Consider the following 27,932-nt stretch of genomic DNA (forward strand, 5'->3'; position numbering starts at 1 on the left):
GTTGAAAGTAATGACAGGTCAATCATCATGCCTATAAAAAGTGAACGAAAGCTGACAAGCTGTATGACAGAATGGACGTGAACGCTGCACCTAATGTGTACTTGAATAATCGCAAATGCTTCGTAGATCTTTAGAATATAAAAGAACCTAGTACATTTCTTTGTTCGTGCTCGCAACAACTTTTCCGATTATAGTTTTCCGATTTAAGTTGCTTGTAGTCCACCATGGTAGCGCTAGCGGCTGGAGAGCTAACGACAAGATACCTGAAAGACCGAGGGCGGAATGTACGTTGCAAAAGAAACAGTTATGCCTAAAACGCGGTTGCGAAGCAGCTGTCGGTAATATCGACGGCGCGTCTACCGATCGACCGCAAGGCGGTCTCGCAACGATGTTTCTCACTGCTACAAGTCCGTTATTATGAGATCTAAATAGCAAACACTCTAGGGAATGGTGTCACCCTGCATCAAACGTGGGAAGAAAGTAAGAGAGACAAAGACGGATGGATATTTATCGACGCTTGATGACACGGGAGCCACGTGATCAATGCGCGTCATGGAATAAAGTAGTAAGCATTCTTGTCAACCGCCAGCAGCGCTGCATGACGTAACGTATTCGACTGAAAGACCGAGAACCAGCTGCATGACCTTGCGGTGTTTGTAAACATACACACGTTGTCTCTCCAGTGTCTGAAGGAACCAGAGCAATAGGCTGTTGACAAAAAGTGATAAAGTTTTATCTTGCGACAAATAACTAATACTTTTGGACCTGCGATTTGAAAAATGGAAGTTGAACGTATGTGCACCGTCGAAAACGAGTTGGTGAGTAGTTAGAGTTAAACATCGTGCTGACAGCAGGTCAGCATGTATTGCAAAAAGTTGCGAAAAATCAGCAGGAGAAAAAAAAAGACCACAAACCGGAACAAAAATAACTCCTAATTTAATCAATGACGACAGTTGTCCTTCGGTACAATTCGTTTCTTAAAAAACAGGTTAATCGAACTCGCGCAAACTTATTTTTCTGTATTTTCGTATCGAGCAAATCGGTGTAGACAAAGGGCGTGTGTCTGTCACTTCGTACGTCAGGTAAGGGGTGACGCGCGGCGGAGGGAAAATGCAGGGGGGTGATGTTTTTCGTCGGTTGGCTCCATAGATCCGTCTGGCTCCCTCCTCCCTCTCTCCCGCCCCTTCCTCCTTGCGCATTCTAGCACCTGTCGTCCACTTGCCAAACTATAAAATTTACATTTTTGCCGATAGTTGTCGCTGGCGGACCGCTTCGTTATTTCTGTATTCTGTATAAGTTAGTAACTTTGTCGTAGCGAAACGTGGAGAAAAAAATGACTGTTTTCTTGTTCTTTCTATGATTTTGAAAGAAATAGAATTGCAAGATACGAGTAGATTTCGTTTTATTACGGTTTACTGAATTTCAAACAGTTTGAAATTGCGAGGTATCGGTTTTTCCTCCGCACGAATCGTTACGGTACCGTTGCTAACTTCAACGTGATTTTAGGTGAGAGTGTCACGTGGTTTGGTATGCTCATTACTTACTCATCGGACGATGATGCTCGCGGCGCTTCATTCCTTTCCAAGTTATTATTTGTCAAGTTCGTGACAGATACAGGCGTAAAATACCGAATCGATAGCTATGAGCGTGTTGTACAGGAATTATATGTTATGACCGTCAGAATGCCGAACATTCTGACGATTCCTTCATTCGCACAACAACAGGTTTACTCTGATTGATGACAAATTACATTGTTTATGAGTTCCGTTAGATCTAACTTGCAATTAAATATTTCAGCTCCTCTTGAAACTCAGAGCTAAAGTAATAGACGAACGAGTGATTCGAGTGCACGGTATTGTATGAACTGAAAATATTAATTCAAACCATTTGAAACTAAATATTATTTCGTTCTACCCATAGACGCATGTTACTATTCTAATTATAGAACGAGAACAGATAAGACTCGGGTTTCTTTATCTGCGTATAACATTTTTGTAGAAAGGCGGTCAGCTTTAAAATAGTGTTGGAATAATGGGATCGTTGACTTCTGACATCAAGAAGTGTTGATAATTATTACATTCTATTTACCATCATATGATTTTTTATGTCGATAGGAATTTTGGGTTTATTTTCTCATTTCATAAAAAGGATTGAAACCCACATGTAGTTTTAGATTTTTCAAAATCTGAAGGTACAGTTTATAATGAAATCAGAACACGAATTTTCAGTATCGTACTCGATGAATGTGGCTATGAATAAAACTGCGTAAAATAGAATGAAACAATAATGGAGACGACTCAATATAGGCCTCGTAGAGATTGCCGATAGTCACTGATAATCTGCCGAACAGCTCGTGTCCGTACATTATGTATGTCATGCAGGTCTATCGATTTTGATGCATTCATCTTGCTCAAATGCATGCAACTGCAACGCAATTTTGTACGTGACGCGCGTAGCCAAAGAACAGGATACGACGCTATATGTCAGTGTGAATTGGGTACTATGGTGATACTTTTAAAAATAAATTTTATGGTAATTTAGAAGTTCGATTTCTCGAATTTTCAGTATTCAGTAACAGTACGTTAGCTTCATTGTGTCATGAATTATAGTCACGTTCGATGTGTATTGAAAGAGAAGGAAGTATAAAGTTAATAAATATGATTGCATCAAACTTGGCGAACTACTACAAATGAATATTTTTTTTATATCTAATCGTTTTTGAGTAAAAATGTGTTGGTAATAATGAATTTTGTCTGATAATAAACGTTTTCCAATCTCAAATGTTAGTCAATTTTTAAATTAAAAATATCCTTCGAAGAATTCTTTTTGAAATACGCCTCAACGCAGTCCAAATTATTGTTAATCTAATTAAAATGTTTCTATCTGTTATGAATTGTTAGCAAATTTACTGAATGCGATCAAATTTGAATTAATGCTCCGACATTAGAACAATTATCGGAATCTTTGTCTCATAAATGCGCAGTTCAATCACGAAAGTGTTGATGAGATTGATAAAAATTAATTATTTTCAAATAAATAGACAACCTTATTGATTGATTAGTTAAAAATCAGACTTGAAAATAATTCTTGGGTAATTTTTTTCAATTTAATATGAATGCGATTAATATTGTAACAACGGGGAAAATTAAGAAAGGACTAAGAGAATCAAAGAGTTCTCTGTGCGATTTAAGCGAACGCCGAGCCAAAGAGTTCTCTGTGCGATTTAAGCGAACGCCGAGCCAAAGAAGTCTCACGAACAAGGAATATTTTAGAAAGAAAATAGATGTATTTGGACACGAAGTTCTCTTTTTAAAGTCTAGAGATTGACTGCTTTTTACAATAATGTCGGTTGACGCAGCAACCTTATTCTTTTTAAAGACATAAGAGGTTTATAAACGTCTTTTATCTATGATGACTACTAGATCATTTAAAAGGGGACAAAACGGGTGATTTCACCCTTTTTAACAATATACTATTGACCAAAAAATTAGTGTCTACTACCTCGCTTTACTATTTTGATTTAACATCGTTGCGAAAAAACTATAAATCCTGAAAAATTTGTATTCCCCTAAATTAGCATAAAAGTAAATTTTAGCGGGTTTATTTGAAAACACCCAAAAAAGGTTCTTCACATAGTTTAACCCATTAATTCTTATACACCATAGTGTACAACCTCGATATTCGTTTTTTACGATTTTCTCGAAATTACACCGTCTATTAAATAACCGTCAAGCATATGAAATCGGGGGTAACATTTTTTAGAATTATTCTCGCTTTGCGAGGAAAACAAAAATTACGAAGAGAGAAAAGAAAAAACAAACTCAATATCAGAAACACGTTCAAAACATCTCAATATCGTCCAAACAGTGTTTCTTTACTCAAATAAAGACATTCTATGCTAATATTGTAACTTTAAAGTGAACGGGGCTAATCAAAGCGACAAGTTTTTCCAGAGCAGCCGTTGCCCGGCTGCCAAAATGCATCTGCGCTTGCACACGTAAAATACATTCGAAAAAGAATAGCAGGAATCGTTACAAGATAAAGCAGATTATCGAGCGCCGCGTCGGTTAGTTTCCCTGGATTCGGTAGAAAATTCGAACGCCGTTCGAATCGCTTCCCGCTTTCCTCGCGGGCGGCGTCGTGGCACGGCGGTTATTGCGTGAACACGCGTGTCTACACGCGCGCATTTCGACGTTAGAGCGCGCGACGGTCGCAACCGTTTCTGCCGGCTTCCGTCAACGGTGGTTCTCGCTCTAGCCTTTCGTTTCAACTGCGCAGTTGGCGAGCCTCGGTACGACGCGGAGCATTGGTAAGTCTTTTCTTTTTACCGCACAACTCGTAACTTAGAGCGGCGGCGTTCGTGATGCAGCAGGGGGTAACCCTGAGGGTGACGGGCGCCCCCGAGGGTGGCTTCGATTCTCAACCGAATCGTTACGCTCCTGCGATCGTGCAGCGCCCATCTCGAGGGCACCGGCCCCTTAACTGACGCTGTCAATAACCCTCGCCCTCCTCAGAGCTTTTCTTTTTGCTTTTTTCTTCTTTGCTTTTCTTTCACTTTGCGAGCGATAAATCCGCGGGCAATTGCCTCTCGACGTTTGCGAGTCTCTGACTCGGCCTAAAACTGGGTCGGAGACGAGTTTCATTTATGGTTTGTGTTATTCCTTAGCAGGCTAAATCCCCTGCTCTCTGCGTAGATCGTGAGACGCACTGGCTTGGACAAATCCGTTTACGGTATCTACGCGCTGCTTAAATCCGCCCCACCGCGACGTCCCTGACCTGATTTAAAATTTATTCTATAATCGCTCGTTCAACGCAGCACCGACAGCGGACGCGATAGATGTCGGTATGCAGTTTTTCGTTGCATAATAGGTTCATCCAGGTGGTAGAAAGAAGAGCGCACAACGATATTGAGTAAATAATAACACTTGTCGAGTACTCCATATAGGTAATAACAAAGTACTGAATTTCTTTCGTATTTCTCTAAACAAATTTTTATTGGAGTTATAACAAGAACGGTGATCGAATGGAATAAATTTTTTTTTTCATTTGAATGAATGTGGCTTCACTTGATGAACAGAACCCCTTTTTCCTGGATCAAATGACATTTTTTAGAATCAAGAAAAAAAAAAAAAGAAAATTCCCTTGCTATATTTGGTAAATTCAACAAATTCATTTTCCGTACGTTTATCTTAAATGCGTAATGACTTTAGTTATTTTACGAGTAAAATTTCCCCATAGTGTGGCCTCTTTTTGTACAACCACCTCAGCTTTAATTTGGGATGGTTACCAAAAGAAATTTGTCGGTCGGTTGACATTGATTTTCTTATCTCATCAACCGTTTTGATAACAACTGCGACATGTTTGTAGGTTTACAGTTTTCGTATTACGTCCAACGTGCAATAAGCATTCGGTTTCTCGAATCACAGCCCTCAGTTATTTTTTATTTACCGTTAACGTTTTTCAAACCATTGAATGTGAAAAAAACATTTTATACTTCACTTCCTACCGTTGCATACCAAAAAGCAAATCTTATTTTCACTACGGATAAAATTATACTTGTCGAGTATTGTATAATGATGTATAACATATTACAAGTACATGCACCGCTTATTTTACTATTCGTTATGTTTGTTGTTATCGTAGCCGGTCACGTTCCGTAACGTAGCTGAGCTATGTGCGGCACTTTACGTGTGTACAGCTTGAGTTAGGTGCTAGTATACCTACATTATCCATACATGTACGTGTATGGACAGCGTTGAAGTCAGTAACGTTAAGATAACGAAACATGAAGAAAAAATCATTGCCGTGTAATTTCTGAATGACCTTCAAGAAGTTAGCTTTCAAAATTATGAGTGTAATTTGTTTATAATGGCTTACCAAATTTCGGACGATCTCAAGGCGCGAAGTTACGATTTTTGCCAAACATGCATTGTTGGAGTAACGTGACTAACTTCGTCTTCACTATCAATGGTGAATAACCTACGCAAATACCGGATAAACGTGTGTCTGCTATGAGCCGGGTGTTCGTTAACATGATTATTATCATTTTTAATGCGTTATTCTTTCCAATTCTTTCTTTGTACAACTCCGTATTGATTTTTCGGTCTACTTATAGGAAGCCAGATTTTCTCTTGATGAGGTCAGTTTTGAATTTATAGAGTACGAACAGTAAAATTCGCAGGAAATAATTAAAAATCACAATCGGACGTTGACAAATGTACGGGATTTGTCAACCCTATTTTGAATTTATAACATGCAGTGCAATACAAATTGGTCTACCTACCTGATCGTGGTTGACTATGAATTTTGTTCTCAAACGAATTAATTATCGAAATTTCGTCCGCAGTGTATTTTTCAACATCAATGGCTCAATATTTTATTATTCGGTTGATGTAGTGAGATGCGGCACTTGGTAATTCGGAATCTCCGTCACACACGGCCAATGCGTTAATTTTTGGACGATATAAAAGTATGATTGTTCCCATAAGAATTGGACAATTTTATAAAACATATACGCATTGTGATTGGCAAAAGATAAGCGAAAACACGGTTAAACCTTCCTGTGGATGATAATGATTTTTTTGATATATCTACAATCCTTGATGAACCAAAAGCGAGGATATTGAAGAGAAAACTTTCCAACTCGTTTGCAACGCATTTCATCATTACAATAATCGTTATAACGTGTAAGAGATGCAATGTAATCAAGAACCCATTGTCGAAATTTTCCGTAGAATTGTGCATAGTTAAGGATCGATCCGAACTCCAACGGTTTTTTAAGAGGGTTCCATGGTTAGTCTAAGCTGTAATTTTGCGAGATTTTGCGAATCACGTGTTTTGCCCATGACAAACATTTTGCGTAAAATCAATGGTCGAGTTATTGGCAAACGCAAATTACCAACAATTGTAGGATAACGATTTATATGGTTTTTTCGTTTCAGTGATGTGTAGGCCTAGGCAATAATTCTATAACTGACACCCCCGCACCATACGATGCAAAATAATTCAATTTTTTCGCTGCTAACTTGAACACATTTTTTGAATATTTAACTCTTTAATTTTCAATAATAAGATTCATCCATTTCATGTCGCCGTTCAGGGTATCTGCAATACAGCTTGGAAATTTTTTAGTTTATTTTGATTTTTCCTTTGTAACAAATACCCTGTACAAGTGCAGTAAAGTTTGAATAGTGTACACGATAATAATGAACGCTGTGTTCGCTTGAGAAAAATTGTAAACGATAGATACGTATGTACATATTTAGGAAGTGTCCGTTTCAGAACATGTCACATTATCGACAAATTTAACTTGAACGACATTTATAGTTGCGTTTTTAAATCTTGTGCACACATTTTTCATTATATTTTATGATATTTCTTCATACGTTGTTTACTTTGTTCGATGATTTGACGGCTAGGGTACTTTTAGTCTGTTTACATCTCACACGATCGAAAGATGAAATGCTCAAAAATGTTTCACGAATGACGAAATACCGATAATTCGATCGTGTTTAATTTCCTCAGCTTGCGCGATATAGCTCTTGGTATATTCGTTCCTTGCTTTAGTCCAGAGTGACGAACTACATTGATTAAATTATGTGATACCTTCTCTGAGCTTTCGCAGAAACAGTTTGAAACTTTGCCGGTCTTGCAGTTCCCTGTGGAATCCGCCGTGTACTACATGACATTACACGATTATATCTGGCCGAATTTCGAGTTTTAAATTTGCCTTAAAAATTCTTTCTCTTTATTTTATCAAAGCAAAACTATATTCCAAAGCATTTTTTATTTTTTTTTTGTACCTATATATATTCTGGATAATAAATTATCGTTGATTTCGAAGTATTACCAGTTATCGGCTTGTGATGATTTTCTTCATAACGACGACGGCTTTGAGTTACAAATTCCCTGGATATAAAATGTTCATTTTTACTCTGAGTTTATGAAAAATTTGAACTACCGCAAACAATGACGGTATGTTTTCAAAATTGAACAAAATTGCGGATTCCCAAAATACACCGTCTTTTATTATGAACTTTTTTTATTTTTAAATCGAAAATTTTTACACCTGAATCAATACCGAACAAATTTTTCTTGACTTGGTATTAATTTTTTTTTATTAGGATGTTCTGAAATGAGCGTAAATTTAGCATCCAGAATTTCCAAATAAACCAAAGTCAAATTTACTCTTGACATTTTTAATTTCAACTTTGTCTAGCCAAGTTGGATCATATTCACTAAAAAGTGCATCACAGGAGTAAAATTACGTCGAAAAACATGTATGTTTCAATTTTCATTTCACACATCACTTTTTTGTTATTTTTGTTCGAATTGAGTGCGCGCGATTACAATTGGGATTATCGAAAATAAATTCAACTGTAATATTTGAAAATTCTCCGTGCAATAGTCAGTTTCATTTCAGAAAACCCCAATTCAAAAATGAATATTAAAACAAGAAAAATGCGCCCTGTATCGACGGGGTGTAAATTTTAGTATTTTTGGCTAGTTCTATTTTCAACGAAAGACCATCGAAATCACGAATGGTTTAATTTTGTCAATCTCAAATCTTGTATTTCCATTCGAAAATTTACCGTCAATGTTTACGATGAGAGTTTGTGAGTCAAAATAAACATTTTACGTCATGGCAATATTTAATTTGAAGTGAGTCATCTTTAAAAAAATGTTTCATCAATTGATTACTGGTGATCTTTAGAAATTTTTGATAATCAATCAGTCCCAATCAACGAGTACAGAAAAACGTAGTTTCAGATGAAATTTTACGTTAAAAATAATTGCTCTAAAAAATTTTCCAGTCAAGTCTGAGTGTTGAAGTTAGAACGCTTTTGACCTGAGCGACAATTTCTCACCGACACTGTGAGTTTGTTCCTCGTGGGTCAATTATGCGCTACGCTTCGTATGTGCGAAAGCAATTTGCAGCCTAGTGGTCTCCCAGGATTCCCAAGCTATCTGCTACCTACTATTTCCATAGAGCAGCTTCAACAGAATTCGTATAATACACGTGCATATGTATAATATGGTACCAGCAATGCCAAACCGTGAGGGAATATTTTCACATATATCGTATGGCTGTGGATTTCGTATCGTAAAATGTACGTCTCGCTCCCATAAATCTCGATTCGTTACCTGTAGGATAACTTTTTCAAACTGTTTTCACATAAAAAAAAAACAGAAACACGCATAAATATTTCGGAATCTCGGAAATGTCTCCGATACTTTGTTGCAGATTTTAAGCAGCAAATACAAATGTCACTTTCCGATCAGACCACAAAGCAACTTGTATTTTGATGGCCCCTAATAAAATTCACTCAACTTTCGAGAGGGTGATTATAAAAGACCAAACGTTGGCGTGACGATTATAATCCGAGTAACTCTACGGACGCCGACGATAAAACAATTATCTACCATACCAATGCACAGGAGTTGACTGTTTTAAGACCAGAGTTTGATATTTTATGATCAAACTCTAAAGTTGAGTGAATTTTATTAGGGGCCATAGATTTGACGTATTTTGTACCCGGTACATTTTTTCATCCACATTTAATCCTGTCGTTACGTTTGATTCCTGCTTTGCCAACCTGCGTATCGAGTTTTTGTTGGTATTCTGTACCGGTAACAAATACTGTCGATAAGAAAAAGGTACATGTGCCAACTGTTCGACCAACTGCAGGAATTATTATACTTTTTTATTGTATTGCCTGGCAGAATGTATTTTACTGTAAACCCGGTTTCATCAAAATATAAAGCACTCCGTATCAAATCAAACTAAACGATGCCATTTTTCGTAACCTTTCTCGATTTTTTCGCTCTGCTCAATCAATTGAGTATAACGTATTGCAAGGGTCGACTTTTTTTTAAACCGAATATTCCCCTGTAAAACTCGTCGGAAAAAATCGGATCTCACCGTTTCCGTTTGAAATAATATACGCAGAGGATATTCTTGATAATTCAGTCAGCGGCGTTTTTGGGACTGATGGCGAAGAATAAGATATTGAGTCGTGAGTCAGACAACATGAGTTTGATTACTGTAAAAAATATCGATTTTAAGATAGTTCCTAGAGTACCAAATTATCGTAGAATTCAAGACTCATCTGGGAGTACAAAAATGGCTACATGTGTTATTAATCTTTTCCATTCTAATCTCACACACAGTTTTGTTGTAGATTTACATGCATTTCAATCTATGGAGGAGTCTACAGCGAGTTTTATGATGAATGACGATATTGAGTTACTTTCTAGACAACTTATGGTACTTGAACGACGTCATCGAATCAGTTAGCAATTGACAATAAAAGAAAGATTTTAAGATGCACGTGATTCGAACAATTACATGTTTTTTTTTTTTTAATAGTATTTCAGTGTTAAAAATTTCTTTGAACTGACTGATTATCCGTGTCTAATCGCGCAATGTTTGTTGAAGCACTTTAACATTTTGAGGGTTGATCATGTTACTCACGAAAATCGATGTACAACTTTTTGTATTTTCTGCGTAAATTTGTTTATCACTATCAAACACTGTGGAAAAGCAACCGTGATATTTAACGTTTATGTACAGTATGACATTTGACTTGTCAGTCCGTTGCTAACGTGGCCTTTGTGGGTTTGTAACGCTTTTCCATTCGAAAGTGAAAACTGTGATTTAATACGTCTCAGAAAAAGTGCCAAAGTTTTGCACATTTTCTGACGAATCTAATTTGAAGATGCAGCCACTGTTGGTTTTGAAAATGTACGGTGTAGTTCTACAAATACATTTTTATATCTTTCTGTCAAGTTCAGTGAAAAAATAACCTGATGTAAATTTAATATTGTATGTTACTATATACATCCTGCCTGAAATGCAATATCATTGAAGTCAGCATTGAAAAATGACTTAGTTTATAATTGTAACGTATTGAAAAAATAATGACACGGATCCATACATGATTGCATGACTAATGAACGGTAGACTTGATGATCTGATCATACGTTTGCGTTTTTAATTGACGAAAGTTGTGTAAGAATCAAACATTACCTACAATCATGATTCAAATAATGCATTTGCCTTTGTTCGAGAGATAAAGGTGGACTCAAATAAAAATCTATTACACAGATATTTGAAGGAATACGATAGCCAAAATAACGCAGAATGATTCATTTCCGTGAAAAATTTTGTTTAATTCGTGCAAAAAATTTCAATCTTCTGCGAAGAAAGTTTATACGCAAGGAACTTTCATTACAGAAGATTTTTTTTTTTTCAGGATACTTACTACCATAATCCAAATTTTTCTGGAAGGAATTTTTGATCTAATCTTTTTTAGTCATTTTAAAAACGAAAAACTCGATATTAACGAAATTTCACCAGAGTCCTACCTTAATAAATCACAACAGGTATATTAAAAATAATAAAAGCATGGAAAAATTTTTTAAAATTAAGGAAACGTTGTAGTTATGATAATTCTAAGACATTGCGCGTGTGTTCTTGTTGGGGAAGGAATTCCGACGTAAAAAAATGATGACATTTGAATTTAATTTGCTTACAAACGAACTCCCTGAAATTCATGAAAAATACGCATCAACTTCTTCTTATTGAAATTTATTAACGTGAGGTTTTCCAAGATCTTGTCATCGTCTTCAGCGAACTTGTGCAACAATAATAATAAAAATAGTGATAGCAATGACAATAATAACAACAAAACCAATTGCAGCCGTCTTCAAGCTTCTTCAAAGTTTAGCATATGTTATAGAAAATCCGATTGACAATATCAGACAAGTTGTCATAGCTTTACAATTTGCGTGACAATAATTCACACTTATCGTAGGTTAATGATGTGAAAAATCCTACGTACACTCGTTCAGATTTGATTTATTTTCACGCTGTCAAACAACGAAGCATCTCGAAACTTGGATTTGCGAAAAAAAAAACAAAAAATGAACTTTCCAAATACATGTACACAGAGTCTCTTAAAAAAATGTGGCTCATCCCGAGCGGTTTCCGAGAATATTTTTTAATCAGGCTCGTTTAAATCAACCCTCGTATCTTTTATCCTGTCGAGCTATTTAATTTAACGATATAAAAGAAATTTCACTCAGTGAATTTTCATTATTAAAGGCTTTACCTGACCCGGTTAGTTAGCTCAATATTAAATGCAGCGAAATTTTTTTCACCGTTATAAGGTCTACGTGCTCGAACGTTGGTATCTTCCGTTATACCCGACTTGGATTGTACGTGTATAATATTTTGTTACATACACAATTACTCGCACAGGTGTACGTACGTCCTTCTTGTCCTTATTCTGACTACGGAGGACGTGATTCCATTACAGAATATTATTTTAATTGCCTTAAGCTTAAAACTTAACGTAGCATATAATTTCCTTCTCCACTTTTTCGTTGCTCTCTTTCTATCACACTTTATCTCTTTCCTTTTCTCGCTGTCTTTCTCTCTCATTCTCGTTTTTCGTTTCATCCAATTTTTCACTCTACTTTTACTACGGGTACATTGGAGAATTACCGGATATTCCCAGTCGCTTCTCTTGCATAATCCTCGTGAATGCAATTCTTCCTGCATATGATGATAAGTCTTCCGTTGAGTAAAAAATTTTCAGCCGTTACTGAAAATGAACAATTCGGTGTATTGGTGCAATAAGGGTGTAAGTGCATGTTTTCTTAATTTGTAATATTGGCGTTCGAAATTATTAATCCTTTCGAAATTTCCCGCAAGGTTCGAAGCAATTTTATATATTGGAATGTCATACTATTTCATTCCCAATATTGTGTTCATTAGATTAATATATCGAACTATACTCGCAATGCCTTGCACTTGTACCTTTTTTTACACGAATGTTTTTCGTCATTACAGTTTTACAACTGGTTAAAAATTTAATACCGACAAGTTCGTCCGACACAAACGATTGTTTATCTGCCGTAAGGCAGTTTCAAGTGTACGAAACCCTGCTTAGTTCAGATTTTTCAAACCTGTCACTTGTACCCTTTTCATACTAACCCCCTCAATTTTAATCATGGCTTACGCTGCTAACGGAATGTTGAAAAATCCAGATTCAATTTCGATATGATTTTATGAAACAAAGTTTTAGCAATGTCAATTCATCAGGATTAAACTTCTTAATCTGATATCGGCTCGCGGATTATGAAAATTGGTTTGTGCTTGTCTGGGGTGATTAAATCTGATTTTTGTTTTCTCATTGCGTGTATTAATTGATTTTGTTTAAAATGACAAGAAAATTTGATTTATTTATTATTTTCATATATCTTGTGCTACGTGACACTAGGTAATGATTTGTAAAATTTACTGTCTTAACTCATTCGGCCTACAAAAAAAAAAACCATTCAATTCTGTGCACAACTGTTCCATTTTTTTTTCAAATTATTTTTCATACACGGTTGACTTTTGAAAAAGCAAAGGTGTAGGAAAAATGTTTTCTATGTAAGAAATTCTGAGTTTCTTGAAAGCATATCAGTTTTTAACGGGGATTTATATTTTTAAAAGATTCATTTTTTTTACGAAAAACTTTTTGCTGTGGTTTCCATCGGAAGAAAGTGCGATTCTAATTTTTACACTAAAGGTTCGTTTCCTTCTTACCGTGTAATAAATCTGAATTTTGTAGAGAAGGACTTGCAGAAGATTACTATCAAATACATTCGTCACGACTTAATTGGAAAGTAGCGTCCTTTTTTGCAACAAGTTTATTTTACGGCGTTCAATTTTGAAATCAAAAATATGAGAAGTAACTTTGAAAATTATTTCCTACTCGGCGATACGAAGAAGGCACAGACTTTCATGAAAGAAGCACATGGTTCCGATGATCATCATGTTCGTTACCTCGTTTTCTGTCAGTTTTAAAGACGCTTTTTCACCAGGTATGTCATGTCTCATTGACCAGAGGTTACGAGAATGCACTAAATAATTTACACAATTAGGTGGAACGTCGGTTTGTAATTTTTTGCTAAATTTATCGACTTTTCATGTGTACAAACACAGTTTTATATATGAACTAGTTGCTTGTGATCCATGGTTCCTCAGAGACGACTCTTGTTCCTCTCAATGTGTAAAATTTTTTAATCCCATTTGACCTTGATAATCAAAATCGAGATCAATTTTACGGGGGAATATCTTTCACGATCTGAAGAATCATCTGGTAAAACGGCGATTAATAATTTTTTCCCACCCTGTACACGAAAAGAGTATAAGCATTCTTTAACCGTCATTAAAATACCTACTTCTACGTATATTCCATTTGAAGATGAAAATTTCCGAGGGCCAATCAGTACTGCTGTCGGGTAAGTGGATCCTTAGGGTACAGCCGACGAATTTTTCAAGTTTCTGAATAGCTTACGTAGTTGGTGGTGCTCGTGGTGCTTGGTAAGTGAGGCGTGTATTCCTCTTCGAAAACCTTGAACGTGAACCACGAGGAAACTAATAGATAACCGTAAACCGAAAATGGGGCACTGGCGGGCCCCCATAGTGGAAGAAGAGACATTTTTTACATCTCTTGAAATATTTAGGGTGACTTTGCATATTTCAGGACCTTCGGTTTGGCCTCAGGATACTGTCCAACGCGTGGAACGGGTCCTTGGAAAGTCAGTCGAGTCGAAACTGTTCCCATCGACCGGGCATTGCCCGAGAAAATTATCATACCAAATTTTCTTCAATAAAAGTAACGATCGTTACCTTTTCTCAACCCAAATTCGAAGCTTCCTTCTTCGTTTTCGGTCAATTTCCACCATTCATATTCTTCTCGTACATTCTTCCGCTCCCTCTCCACGCTTGTTTATAAATTACCCCTAATGTGACGCCGTCGATCGTGTCTTTCATCGCGGCACCAGGTTCGCGTCGCGAAACCTGAGATCTTATACTGTTTTTTTTTTTTTTGTTTTTTTTGGAGTAACGACTTCTTGATCTCCGTCAGCTGTGCCTGGGGACCAAAGATTGGAAAAGAGTTTGGCAATCTATCTGTTTCCCCTTTCGCTTTTGCTGCAGTGTAGCATCGGCAACACAGGTACGCTACCTAACGTTCTACAGCTGTGTGGGTACAGATTCGTGATAGAAATATAGCAGGGTCTCGAAGAGTATAACCGCAACGCGAAGTGGGAAGATAAAGATTTTGAAGAGATTTTAATATCAGATAGGATTGAGTCTGAGACGTTGCAGAAGGTAAACACGAGCGCAACTGAAGCAGGATGAAAACTTGTACTTTGTCACCGTGAGGTGAAGGCACCTGCACATTTATAACCGACCCGCCGGGTGAGAACATCTATAGGCGTGCAATCTTTCCAGATTACATCTTGGATCATATAACGTTTAAAAAAAAAAAGTTAACCTTAGATTCTCGGGGATATAAAAGCGGCCGCGGCAGTCGTTCAACGAGTACATGCCCCGAAGGCCTTTTGTAAATTTTAACGTTTCTCAAAGCTGAGCTTCACCCTGTATTGTTGCAATATTTACGGATAATACGGCTGTTGGAAAAAAATATTCTACTACTATGTACAGGCTTATTTATGGGTCGGTGAATACGCGGATTGCGACTAATGCAGTCGATTCACCTGAAGCCCCCACAACTGGCTCTCATTTGCTCGATTTCGGTCAAGTGTTCAACAACCGATAAATGGAAGTGGATTTCGGACAACGATTTTCTGCTACGAATATGGTCTTGCCTATATTTTCATACGTACGGAGGAGAAGGATTATTTGAGTCAAGTGGTATTCGATTGATTCGACTAAATGCTGTAGACAAATCTGGCGAACGCAATATTTACTCAATTTAATGAAATACTTGCGAGAATTTAATACTGAATTGAGTCAGATCTTTGAATGATCATGCTGACTATTAATTTATTCAGGATACCACGGCGTGAGTGTTTTGACGTAATGTGAATATTGTATCAAGAAAATGTGTGACTGAAATGACTAAAAATTGGATTGAATGCACCTCGATCGTTTTCTTTTAAAAATATGAAACTGTTGTAGCAAAATAAATTGAGCTTCTTTTAATTCGTGTTTCGTTGAGTCAAAAAGTTTAGTGGTCGAAGCAGGTAATGAAATTTGTTCTTACAAAAATCTTTTGCATTGACTGAACATTAAAGTTGATCAAACTCACAAACGTATTCTTCGAATTGTATCATTCAAAATTCTGGTGACTCAAAATTTTGCCGGATTTACGCGACATTTAACGGGTGAAACCCGAAAACTTGATGTTACAGGATAGAAGTATAAATTGAATATGCGTCAATAGTTTTGGTTTATTTGTCGTTAATATCAATTGCGATGACTTGAAACCATGCTTTCTTCACTTGTGATATGTCTGGCGACAAACTAACTATATTGGAATTGTTGAATTGAAATCATCGTATTTGGAAAAAAATTAGGGATACTAAATTGAAGCGAATAGACTCCAGCAAAATCCCTTTTGTTTGTTCAAGAATTCCTTTCCCTCCGTGTGCTTGATATCCAAGCACAAGATCAAAGAAAAATTTCAACACCTCCAGTGGGTGCTACTCGAGTTTACTATCACGTGCCGTGCAGAGGCATAAATTTTTTGCACCCTTTGCGCAAAACGAACAATCGTAACATTAAATCTACTCACAATCCGTGCTCAGTCTATTCAGGAAAATTTATACCGACGTTCAGTAATCACGAATATTACCTAAAACCTTTACAAGGTTACAGAAAGTTGAATGTGGTAGATGGCTCGGGGAAGCGAAATTCGCGTCAGGGAAATCTTCGCGAAAGTTTCACCGATATCTAAACGTACCTGTGTGTGCAAGAGTTTCACCCCATCCAGTCCCCTTCTTCTTTTGTACTCATTGATTCGAGTGCACTTTTGGGACTTGGCGTTTCAGATTTACTAGCCTGCGTATTTTCTCGTTGGCTGCGATCGATATATCCATCGAGGATATGTGCATAGGTGAAAAATTGCCATTGAACCAGCAATGAAGCGCAATATAACGAACTGCGGATCCTGCGGAAGTCTAACAGCAAGTGCTCGAATGATTTCTGGGCATGGCGTTGATATCTGCAGCAAAAATGTCGGGGTCGGATCGAAGTAACTACAGCAATTTTGGAGCTTCGTTTCGCATTACGATAACTAATAGGGTGAGACATGCTGTTGTTATACACTTGGCAGAAGATTGACAATCTGGTAATGGACCGGGGGATATTTTACGGAGGAAAAGTAATCCGCTGTCGACGTCTGTTCCGGACACCGGGAACTAATCAGTGACGCCCTAATTGCCAGACCGTACCCCGTTCGTCTTTGCCTTCACCTTGCAGGACCAGATTAGAACCCTTTGCTTATTCTCGCGCTTCTGTATTCACCGTGTTACACCTGGCAAAAACTGTGCCATTATTCCACCCTCGATTTTGCAATCATCCGAGCGATCGCTGCAACGATTGTTTCTTTCCGATGTTCCTTCAACTTCTGTATTTAATTTTATTAGTCTTGTTAATTACCATTTGAATAATTCATTTCTGTACATCCGAGTTCGTGTCGCTAATTTTCTCAAGGTCCTTGGCTTGGGAAAATTCGAATTCTTGTAGGAAATACATTTTTACACAATTATTATTTTTAGCCCCGGCCTGTTTACTTTACCCAAAGTTCATTTTTGATGCGGGGTCTCCAGCGACCCCGGCGTGACACCGGTGTTTGCGATGGAAGGTGTAGTCTCCCGAATTTTTATCTTCCACTTTATTTTAGTACGGTTATATATTTATTCAGTTCGTTACGAAAAGTCTTATCAATTTATCGTAACATAAATTGGTTATTTGTTTAAGATGTTTCCTTGGTTTTGTGAATTTCTGAAATTTTCAGCTGGTCAAATCCAAGTCTTTGCTTATCTGGAAGACTCTTTCTTTTAGATAAACTATAGTTGCCAAAATCTCTGTGATGAACTTTTACAACAGAGGTAGAGCGACTTGAATTGAATAATGAATTCAGATAAACTTTTCCAGTACACTTGATGATACCAGCGATGTATAACTTTTCGAGGTGCGCAACGTAAAGATTGATATACCAATCGACGAACTGTGAACTTATCGAAATAAATTTCAAAATTAGTTCAGAACTGTTCAAGTGGGATATTTTGCGTGCGGAGTATTACTTGAACAGCGTGAACCGGAAACTCCTTCGCTTGAGGAGAGCCTTCGAAACCTGAATGCTCGAAAACCTTTCTTTGTTTCCGTATCCATACATATATGTATGAAGAATACTTACTCAGGAGTCAAGAGATAACACCAAGCTCATATGTTTCACTTAAGGGTCTCCGCAGGCTCTGCGTATCCTTTCGGCTTACGCGATATACGAGACCAGAAAATATTGTCGTACGATTTTATACTCTTTGTGACTCACGTACCTGAATCCAAGCTTCTAATGCACCCATATAATATTAATTCATCCCCACGAGAATCGACGACACTGTTGATCTGTATTTCATGTCCTGAACATGTCTTACTTCGCAACTACAGTTGCGAAATTGACCAAATGTTTACAATCGAAATTCTTACTGATTTGCAGGAATAAGGGCAGTATTGATATTGTTTCCACGATGACCATAATAATCACCTTCTAGTCTTATGGTGCCCTAAAGAATTTCATTTCCCAAAGTTCTTCCCGCGCTTTTCCGTTCATTAAGCAAAATCCTTCGTGTTCGTTGATCTAATTTACCTCTCTACGGATTTTGAATTCGTCGTTTACTCAATTATGGAAACATTCAACCGCATCCCGTATTATAATTTTAAAATTATAGGAACCTTTTAAAAGATACTTCAGCAATCACGAAAAAATGAATAGATGATACGAATTTTTCAATTCTTCCAAATCTATACCTTTCGTATCACACAACTCCGATATTAGATATCGGAGTTCAGACTCAAAAAACTGGTCACACAGTTTACTCATCCCATGTATTTTTACGTATTATTTCAGGACGGATCCCGTGGCGATCGGAAAGAGGGCGGAAAGCGGGGACGCAAGCCTGGCCGGAAGGCGTCCGACAAGGGAGATATGAAGGCGAAGCTCGGTGCGTGGATCCTCTTTTGCTTGTGAACGCCTCATTTTTATTACCGATTTTCGACCCGATTCAATATTTATTAAACTGCTTGTGGATGATTTAGCATTATTTACGGAAGTATTCTAATTTAAATAATATGAACTTCGATTAAACGCATATGCAACGATGGGCTTTCAAATTATAGCTCCGTCATTTGAAATATGGTCCTGTTTCAACATAGTGTCTTATTTTTTTTTTTGTTTGTATAATTCAATAAAATTTGAATTAATTAACGCACCTGCAAAGTGAGAGTTTTTGATCTTGAACACTTGAAGCAAACTGTTTAATTATCGCTCGTTTAAAATATACGAAATGATAATTTTCTGAAATAATTCATAATCCGCCGAGGAAGCATTATCTTTTTTGAATATATATATACGTATGTTATCCCTCGATCCATTGTATCTTCAACTTGACTATTCGTACACCGTGTCTGATAATTTATTTTCAACAGACTTTAAAATCTGAATGAATAAAAGAATAATAATCATTTGATTATGCTGAAGAGCACGTTCCGCAAAACAAGAAAATCTTGGTGTAATCCTGCGCGCCGAAGCTTTAAACTTTGAAACTCCACCGCAAGAGCTGAGCTCGGCTTTACATTGAAGTTTACCCCGAGTTAACAGCTCTTCCTAGTCGATAGTGCTTTGAGAGTAGAAAAAAAGGTGAGAAGTTCAACCGAAAAAACAAAAAAATACCTCTGAATCGATTACTCATTAGATAAATCAATTTCATTCGGTTTGTATAGCTTTCACTTTGCAGATTATTTATATCTGCAATAACATTTGTGTGAAAACTACGCCAGACCCGGATATCCAAAACGGATGTTCGGGGAATTTAAAGTTGGTACAAAAAATAGAGGAAAGAAAAACTGTACAAGTTCAGTTGCTTCGATCAGAAAGATACTAAAATCTCAGTATTTTCAGACAAGTGAGGAAATATTTAATCAGGATCATACATTCATTTGACAATAGCGTGTTTACTAAACTTCACCGAAGATCAAGTCCGAGAATAATTAGAAATGCATGCAGTAGAACTTGTATCATAATAATCTGTCAACGGGAAAGCTGACATTTTTCATGTTCTTTAAATGCCTACACCTAAATTCCATGCTAAATTAAAAATACAGGCCTATGGGTACTTGATAATGAAATACGGTGAATTAGAATTCTCTCACCTTGTAGCAGTTATTGTACAGAGAACGACCCCGTAACTTTCTTTGAGATCTCACAATGCATCGTTTTTGCCATTATCGCTGGGATTTTCGTTATAAATTTACTTCTTCGCGTCTCCAAACCTTTTCCTTTTTCCACACTGTCATCAATCCATTCCAAAGGTCAAAATCACCGCTCATAAAATTATCCTACAATTTCAATCCGCTGTAAAAAGATATGTCGGATGATACCCCGTCCTCTCAAAATCAACAACCAAAAGGATATTTGTCAGTTTATATGAAAGGGCGGTTTTATTACCGTGAAACAAGATTCGTATCGTATCGGGGGCAGATTTCATAACTTTCGCGATTTCAGTTTGTGAAGACTGAAATATTTACAACATCTTTCATCACTTTACTGTCAAGAAGAATATCGCTTTTATGGTTAAAAAAAAAATGAGTTACTTGTTTTGACATATCGTTACAATTCGTGGTCTCTAGAAACAAAAATTCAAAATTCTATCGAAACTAACTTTGTTTGCCGTACTTTGTTCAAACAGCTTTAGATCTTAAGTATCTAAAATTTGTTCGGCATATTATTTCGTTACTAGGTAAAACGGGAACCGACGATTTTAGTAAATCACTGTATAGAACTGGACGCTCAAATGTATAACCACATATATCGACCACCACAACGATAGTTACATATCTGATTAGGTAGAGCAGAATATTAATTAGCATATCCTAAGTTATGTACCCGGTATCTGAAGTTGTGTAATAATTTCAAATAAGATACTCAGTTCAAAAAAATTGCTCCGGATAAAAGAACATTTCAAACGAAATCGATGATTTGAATGTCAAATGACGAATCAAAGATCGCAGTGTTGATGTACAAAAATAGCTTGTCCAATTATTATTTCGAAAATTCGACTAACGCACACGAAGTTTATTGACCCGCTTCAGTTGTAATCCTAAATAATGTACTTCCGCATGAAATTTCAAGAGGATTAGGTGAACAAACTCGTTGGCAATAGTCAGGATTCGCGTAACAATTCGCCTTACCCTTAACGTAAGCGACTCCATCGCTGCTGCATAGTCTTTAACTTACTTTTGCATTAATTAGTACTTTTCACAGAGGATTACCCGTGCTAATGGCTAAATTCTGTCGGCAGAGTTAGAAGCTTTGAAGTTCGGCCGCGTGGCTGAACATGAATTCCTCTGAAGAAGCAAACCGTGGTGCCGATTTGTAATTATCCTTATGGTCTAAAATCTGCAATTTTACAATTTTCATTCCGTTTCTATTTCTACTGCATTAATTTCACTCGCGCAATGAATATTTATACTTTTGTGCTGTTCCTTCCGGTGTTTTGACAAGGCAATCTGTCGAACTCTTTCCCCACTGTAGTGAAAGCCAGAAGTGAGAACACCCTCTACATTGCCAGGAGGTCATTTACCCACAATAATTTGTGAAATGTTCTCATTCTTAGAGAGTTTGTATAATCACAAGCGGGGGTAGAATAAAACTGGGGATTTTCACGAGGTTGAAGTTCGTAACTTTGATATAACGATGCATATTGAAGAAAAAAAAAAAAAAGTTACTTCCCAGCCTCAGGATTGTTTGAAAATCGGTAATACATAATTAAAAGAAAAGGTACTCATAATATTTTCAAAATAGTAAATGAACGAGTTTTGTTTCGATGCTTTATCACGTTAACGTCACTAACTTCAATACCGTGGATTTTCACAATCTTTTCATACAAGTAAAAATATTTATTTAGTCTTCTACATCTCACTAATTAAATATGAAGTCAACCGCCTACTTTCCTGAAATTAATGTTTTGAATATTGTTCAAAATTGTTCTAGGTTTGTTCAACTTTGTTCCAAAAGTTAACGTCGCAGTTATTTCACCACTAGAATTGTGTTGTGTTTTTTACATCTTTTTAACTGTTTGGACTTTATTACAGATCGCGTTGTTATATGAAACAACATTAAAACATACAACTGTAAAACGCCCCATCAGGTTCCTAGTTTCATTCGTAGAGGAATCGTACTGCCAACTATAGCAGCTGTACGACTGTGTGAAATAATCATGGCAATCATAAACATATTTCCCCACTACACACTTCTTTAATAAAACAACTTTTCAACATTGCAGTAAACGAAATTATATATTTTCTTCATTTTAAATACAGTTCGTTCAACTACAAAATGTGATTCCTTCTACTCTGAGTATAGTATTTTTTTTCCATAGAATTGCCGCCACGCGCGAATGCTGTTTGCTTTTCATCCTTGCCCTTTTTTCCGAAGCTCAGGTCGTGCTTTCGCTTCGCGTTACTAATGACCGAAAGGCGTACATGCAGTACAAACTTTTTTCCTACCACTGAATTTATTGTTATAGCTTTACAAGACTAGGTATATACATACACACATATATATTTCATATAGGTTATACCAACCGAGCAACTCACCCATATACTATCCTGATTTTCTTCCAAGGAACGAATCTCACCTTACAACTTCCATCTTGACTCTAACTTCAACTTTAAAAGCGTTAGAATTTTTTCTTGCTTCATCGTGATGCAGAATAACTTTGCTGTAAAAATTGCAGGTTATACGCATCCATATTTTTTGCCAATCCGGAAGGACTAAAACAATTATCGTAGTATTTTCTCACAAACATGGTTATAGTTAAAAGAATAGTCGCGCAATTTGTTAACTGATACGTTTAATTAAGTTATTATTATTTCTTTGTCGTAGATAAAATTATTTTTTTGTTCAGTATAGCATACCTCAGACTGTTCTGGGTATCATAGAATGTTTTTTCGTACAATTGGTGCCACACGCGAATGCTTTTTCCTTTTTGTTCTGCCCTTTTCCGGAGGCCGGGGTCGTGCTTCTCGCTTCGCGTTACTAATGACCGAAATGCGTACATGCAGCACAAACTTTTTTTTCCTCCCTTTAGATTTATTGCTACAGCTTTGCGGAATGCGATATATATTTCTTACCTTCCAACCAACTGACTTACCTAGCAGCCTGCTTTTGTTCCAAACATCGTATCCGCAACTTGCGACTTTAATTTTAACTTTTGCTAAAACTTCAAGAGACGTGTCAGAGGAATTTCCCACTTTACTCCACCGCCCAGAATGATGTTCCACTGAAAATTGAACCAATCCGAATCTTCTGCCAATTGACACGAGCAACTTATTCAGCCTTCGGCAGCCTCGACTTTGCAAAATTGGACTCGAGGACGGTCGAGTTGCCAAGTTAACCGTTCGTACTAAAACCTACTTTTTGCAATAGTGCCGTAGGATCGCGAAAGTTTTCATCTCAAAGTAGGAAATCACAGGTTTAGTTATCAGTTCAATGTCGACATTTTATGGGCTACTCGTCACATTCTGGTGTTGAAGATCTGACAGCTGCCTCAAAAATATACAATTTATCATTGAAAAGCAAAGCAAAAACAACGCGACTTTCCTTAACCCTAATGGGTCACGCTTCAGTAGCATTTCATAACGGTCACACAGGGTGAAATTCACCCCAGCTCCAAAAAAGTGATATCCTGATGTAACAATGCGTTCTGAAAATCAAAAAAAAATATCTGTATTCTCTTTTTTTTTTATTTGGATCACAAATGAGGGTATTGAAGAATATTTTATTTTCCATGTAGTAGGTATTTCGCTGAAAAACTATTCGGCCTTTAGATATGAAAAATTAAAGTGTGTCCGTAATGTGCAAAATTAGGGGCGCGATTGAAAGGTTAATTTTTGTTTCGGCCAAAGTTAGATTCGTATTCGAAAATAAGATTTTCATCATGGTAAAAAAATGATATTCATGATATAGAGAGTTGAATGATTTATCCGCGTTTACTTTTGACTCATCTCTCATCACTGATCATTCCCTTGTGCTTTGTACCCCAAGAGACTTGAGAGACGAGGTATGCATTCGGTGTATGATTAACAGGACGATGAAACTCTAGTACAACCTGTACTGCAGGTGACGCCTGAACTATATCGCGTGTTTAATGGTACAGGAACGTATGCGCCATTATACGACCTTTTGCCAAACGTAAAGGTGAAAAGGCGTATTTTCTCCTTCACGAGTTTGCGTAAAAAACGTGAGCCCACATTCAAAAACATTGAAATTGGAAAATAGATCTTCATTGGTCGCATGATCGATCAACGGAAAATGGTTGTAAGTATTGTCGGTTACGCCGTTTCATCACCAACTTCATAAAAAATAATCACGTTCGCTAATGGTGCAAGGTCGCATGTGTCTACATCCCAATAAACACCGAATGGTATGAAACACGAGTTTTGTACGAAAACTCAGTATAAAATTGGTATAAGTAGAAATAGTAAACGTTAGATACTCTATGTCGAACTGAGTTTCGTTGAACGGATGAATGATTAATACGTTTATTAGCAGGTCAGAATGTTGAGTTACTATTAACAAACGTACGTATTTCGTATAAAAATACGTATAAGTGGCGGAAATTCGACTAATTACTATACGTATTCCGTAAGATTTCGACGTATATTCCACCATTCGGTGTTTATTGGGATAGGACCCTAAACAGTTAGGTTTGATTAATATTTTGAGAAAGTAGAAAATTTGAAACATTCTTCTCGAAATCAATAAATCTTCAAAAAAAAAAAAAAAAATACAGTAATTACGGTTGCGAGCTTACACCATTTATACACTTAGCAACAAAATTAACGGCGCATTCCTCTCACTCGGCGAAATAATACCGATTTTCAAACTGCTGTAACTCAATGAAAAATTGTCGAAAAAAATCATTTTGGGAGGCATTTTGAAAGTTGAAACTTCATCTTCAAGATGGTTTTTGAAAATTCTTCCTACAGTCATTTTTTACCTCGTGGCGTAGGTTTGAGTGCCGGGTTGCGAAACGCTAGAATTAAAACAAGTTTTTCAACGTTCTCTACGGGGCGTTCAAGAAATCGCAGAACACTTTCCAGACGACCATTTTGTAGCTTGAAATCTCCTCTTCGAAATGGTTGCTGGACATCAGTCGCACAATTTTTTTTCGTCTCAATCGTCGATCCTGCTCTTATTGACATTGCGTCACTAAAAGTTGAATAAGTTATCGAATAAAAATCACGCGCCAAATGTCCAGGAACCATTTTGAAGAGGAGATTTCAGGCTACAAAATGGTCGTCTGGAAAGTGTTCTGCGATTTCTTGAACGCCCCGTAGAGAACGTTGAAAAACTTGTTTTAATTCTGGCTTATCGCAACCCGACACTCAAACCTACGCCACGAGGTAAAAAATGACCGTAGGAAGAATTTTCAAAAACCATCTTGAAGATGAAGTTTCAACCTTCAAAATACCTCCCTAAATGATTTTTTTCGACAATTTTTCATCGAGTTACAGCAGTTTGAAAATCGGTATTATTTCGCCGAGTGAGAGGAATGCGCCGTTAATTTTGTTGCTAAGTGTATATGTGACAAAGATGTATTTTGGTGTTGGAAGGGCGTACATTTCATTTTTTCCGGCTAATCTTAGCGTAGATACGCGTTGTGACGGCCTTTGTAGCGAATGCCGGGAAATGACGAAAAAAAAGACAAAATTTTTCGCGCCCTTTTACCACCAAATTCTCCCTTTCGGTGCACACGTCCTTGCGTCATTAGACAAACTCTGTGTATCACAATACGCGATGTGTAATTTCCGTGGGGTGGGTCTTGTGTGTGTGTGTACCTATGGGCTGTGGATCCCGCTAACCATCCCCTTCGCTTTCTCGTTGTCTGCACAGCAGGTTCTCGAAGCTACTACAAGCGGGCCGCCATCGGAGCTCCCGATTTTAATTCGAACGCAACGTTGCGTGTTGCAGAACGCAGCAGGCAAAGCGCGCGCGAATGTCGCGCCAGGAAGAAGCTCAGGTACCAGTACCTCGAAGAATTGGTTACCGACAGAGAGAAGGCTGTGCTTGCGCTCCGCAAGGAACTTGACACGGTACGTCTTTCAAACCGACAACCCAGGAACGAGAATACGAGAAAATGGGTTCGCCGCTTCTTTCAGCCTGAATGGCGCAAGGTTTTAGGTCAAGATTGCCTCACGGGATTGTAGAAATGACAACAACTGTCCTTGACATGTTGAACCACGCAGGCGCCGTGAATCTCTGTAGTTTTTAGCGTCTCGAAATAATTTGCAGTAGCTCGTATCACGGGGAAATTAATACGAAGAGATCTAATTTCTATTTCTTAGATCTGAATTACGAATCATTAGATCAGATTTGACGAAGACCAAATTTTTATGGAAAATAAATTGATGAAGAAAACGAACGTCAGTGATACTTACCATTTTAAAACCTGGCATCGAAACGCCTGAAAACTATTTAATTCTGTTTGCAATTTGCATCATTTTATTATTAACAACAAATGTGGACGACTCTTCATCTTTAATAAAAGAAATTTGCATATTCACAATTAGATATACCATTGCATACCTCAAAAAGGTAATGAGTATGAATAAAGTGGGAAATTTTTTGGTTCATCGACTAATTTCATGGTTATGAAAGTGCCCACATAATTGTAACAGGACATAAGACAAAAAAAAAAAAAATTGAACAAATGGCTGAATACCAGTACATTTACCCTATCTATATCAGTTTACTGTTTTCTTGTTGAAAAATATTTTCACTTCATGTTTGAATCACCAGAATCTAAGTTCTCGACGTCTTGTTAGAGGGAAGAACGTATTTTTGTTGGTAGCTGGCAGCTTCTCCCATCGGTCGTTGACAATTTTAATTAGGATCATTTAAGTAGATGAGAATCGACGAGTCTTTCAAAGTTTTAGAAAGTAAACTTTCAGCCTGGTGTATTCAAATCTACTTTCGAAGACAGAGCTCCGTCTGAATTTGGCACGCAATTTTTCTTTTCTAATTCATACGAAAATTACTTTTCTGGTTTTCTGGAAATCACGTGACGTGACGTAACTCACGAATCGCAATTCAAACGTCACAGCTTCAGACCGTAACAATCAGCAACTTCCGAGATTATGTTGGAGATTAATGTGTCTTATTGTTTCAGTATCAACAGTGGGGGTTGGAGTTGGATGCAGGACGAATCCCGGAAGGATTGCAGGCGATGCTTGAAGAGGTTGGAGCCCTTAAACAAGAGAAGAACAATAACTGATAGTCTGATAAATCTGATAATGCATCCCTGATTAAAGTTCACCAAAAAATATTCTTCTTATTCCGATCGTTCGGCAGATTTTTTGCCTCAGTTGAAGAATCAAAGATTATAGACTCTCGGACACAGCGTCCTCTGGCATTAAAGGAGAAATTTCTGAGCCGTGAAATCTTGAACACACCTTTAATGTCTAGCCTTAGAATATGTCGCCTTTCAGAATATAAATTTTATTTAAAAACGTTAAAATCTTGCTAAATCATCTTTTTATAAAGCATTTTACATATCGTTCAGCCTACCAATTTACCAGGGATCGATTGCTTGTAGTGTGATTTTTTTTTTTTATCTTTATCTCCTGTAAGTTTTATAAGCTTAGACATGAACGAATTACCATTGTTAGCTAGATTGTAACTGTTAGTCAGAAATCCCAGTTTCTTGAATATCGATTATCATCTATTTTTTATATGTTGACAGTTACGAGGTTTATCAATGTTGCAAATTGAGATGAGTTCGCGCGTCGAACATTACTGTATTTGTGTATTATTATACATGTAATATATGTCGAACAAACTCAA

General features: G+C 37.0%; 1 protein-coding gene and 1 long non-coding RNA gene across 6 annotated transcripts; one reads left to right on the top strand and one right to left on the bottom strand.

Annotated features, from left to right (window-relative positions):
* Positions 1-624: 624 nt before the first annotated feature.
* LOC107218454 (REPTOR-binding partner) lies at positions 625-27,932 on the top strand. 5 transcript variants are annotated; one of them, XM_015656333.2, is made up of 4 exons: positions 625-818; positions 18,936-19,029; positions 25,983-26,182; positions 27,259-27,932. In XM_015656333.2, the coding sequence occupies exons 1-4, from the start codon at positions 780-782 to the stop codon at positions 27,361-27,363; spliced, it is 438 nt and encodes a 145-aa protein (XP_015511819.1). In that variant the 5' UTR covers positions 625-779; the 3' UTR covers positions 27,364-27,932. The 5 variants fall into 5 exon arrangements, with proteins under 5 accessions (XP_015511819.1, XP_015511821.1, XP_015511822.1 ...); XM_015656335.2 differs by having other exon boundaries at positions 626-818; positions 25,986-26,182; XM_015656336.2 differs by having other exon boundaries at positions 626-818; positions 26,061-26,182.
* On the bottom strand, positions 920-1,693 carry LOC124294149. Its single transcript, XR_006904037.1, has 2 exons — positions 1,545-1,693; positions 920-1,226 (listed from the first exon to the last, which is right to left on the bottom strand). It is a non-coding gene; the product is annotated as an uncharacterized LOC124294149 (long non-coding RNA).

The sequence above is a fragment of the Neodiprion lecontei genome, chromosome 1 (genome assembly GCF_021901455.1).
Source record: "Neodiprion lecontei isolate iyNeoLeco1 chromosome 1, iyNeoLeco1.1, whole genome shotgun sequence".
Lineage (NCBI taxonomy): Eukaryota > Metazoa > Arthropoda > Insecta > Hymenoptera > Diprionidae > Neodiprion > Neodiprion lecontei.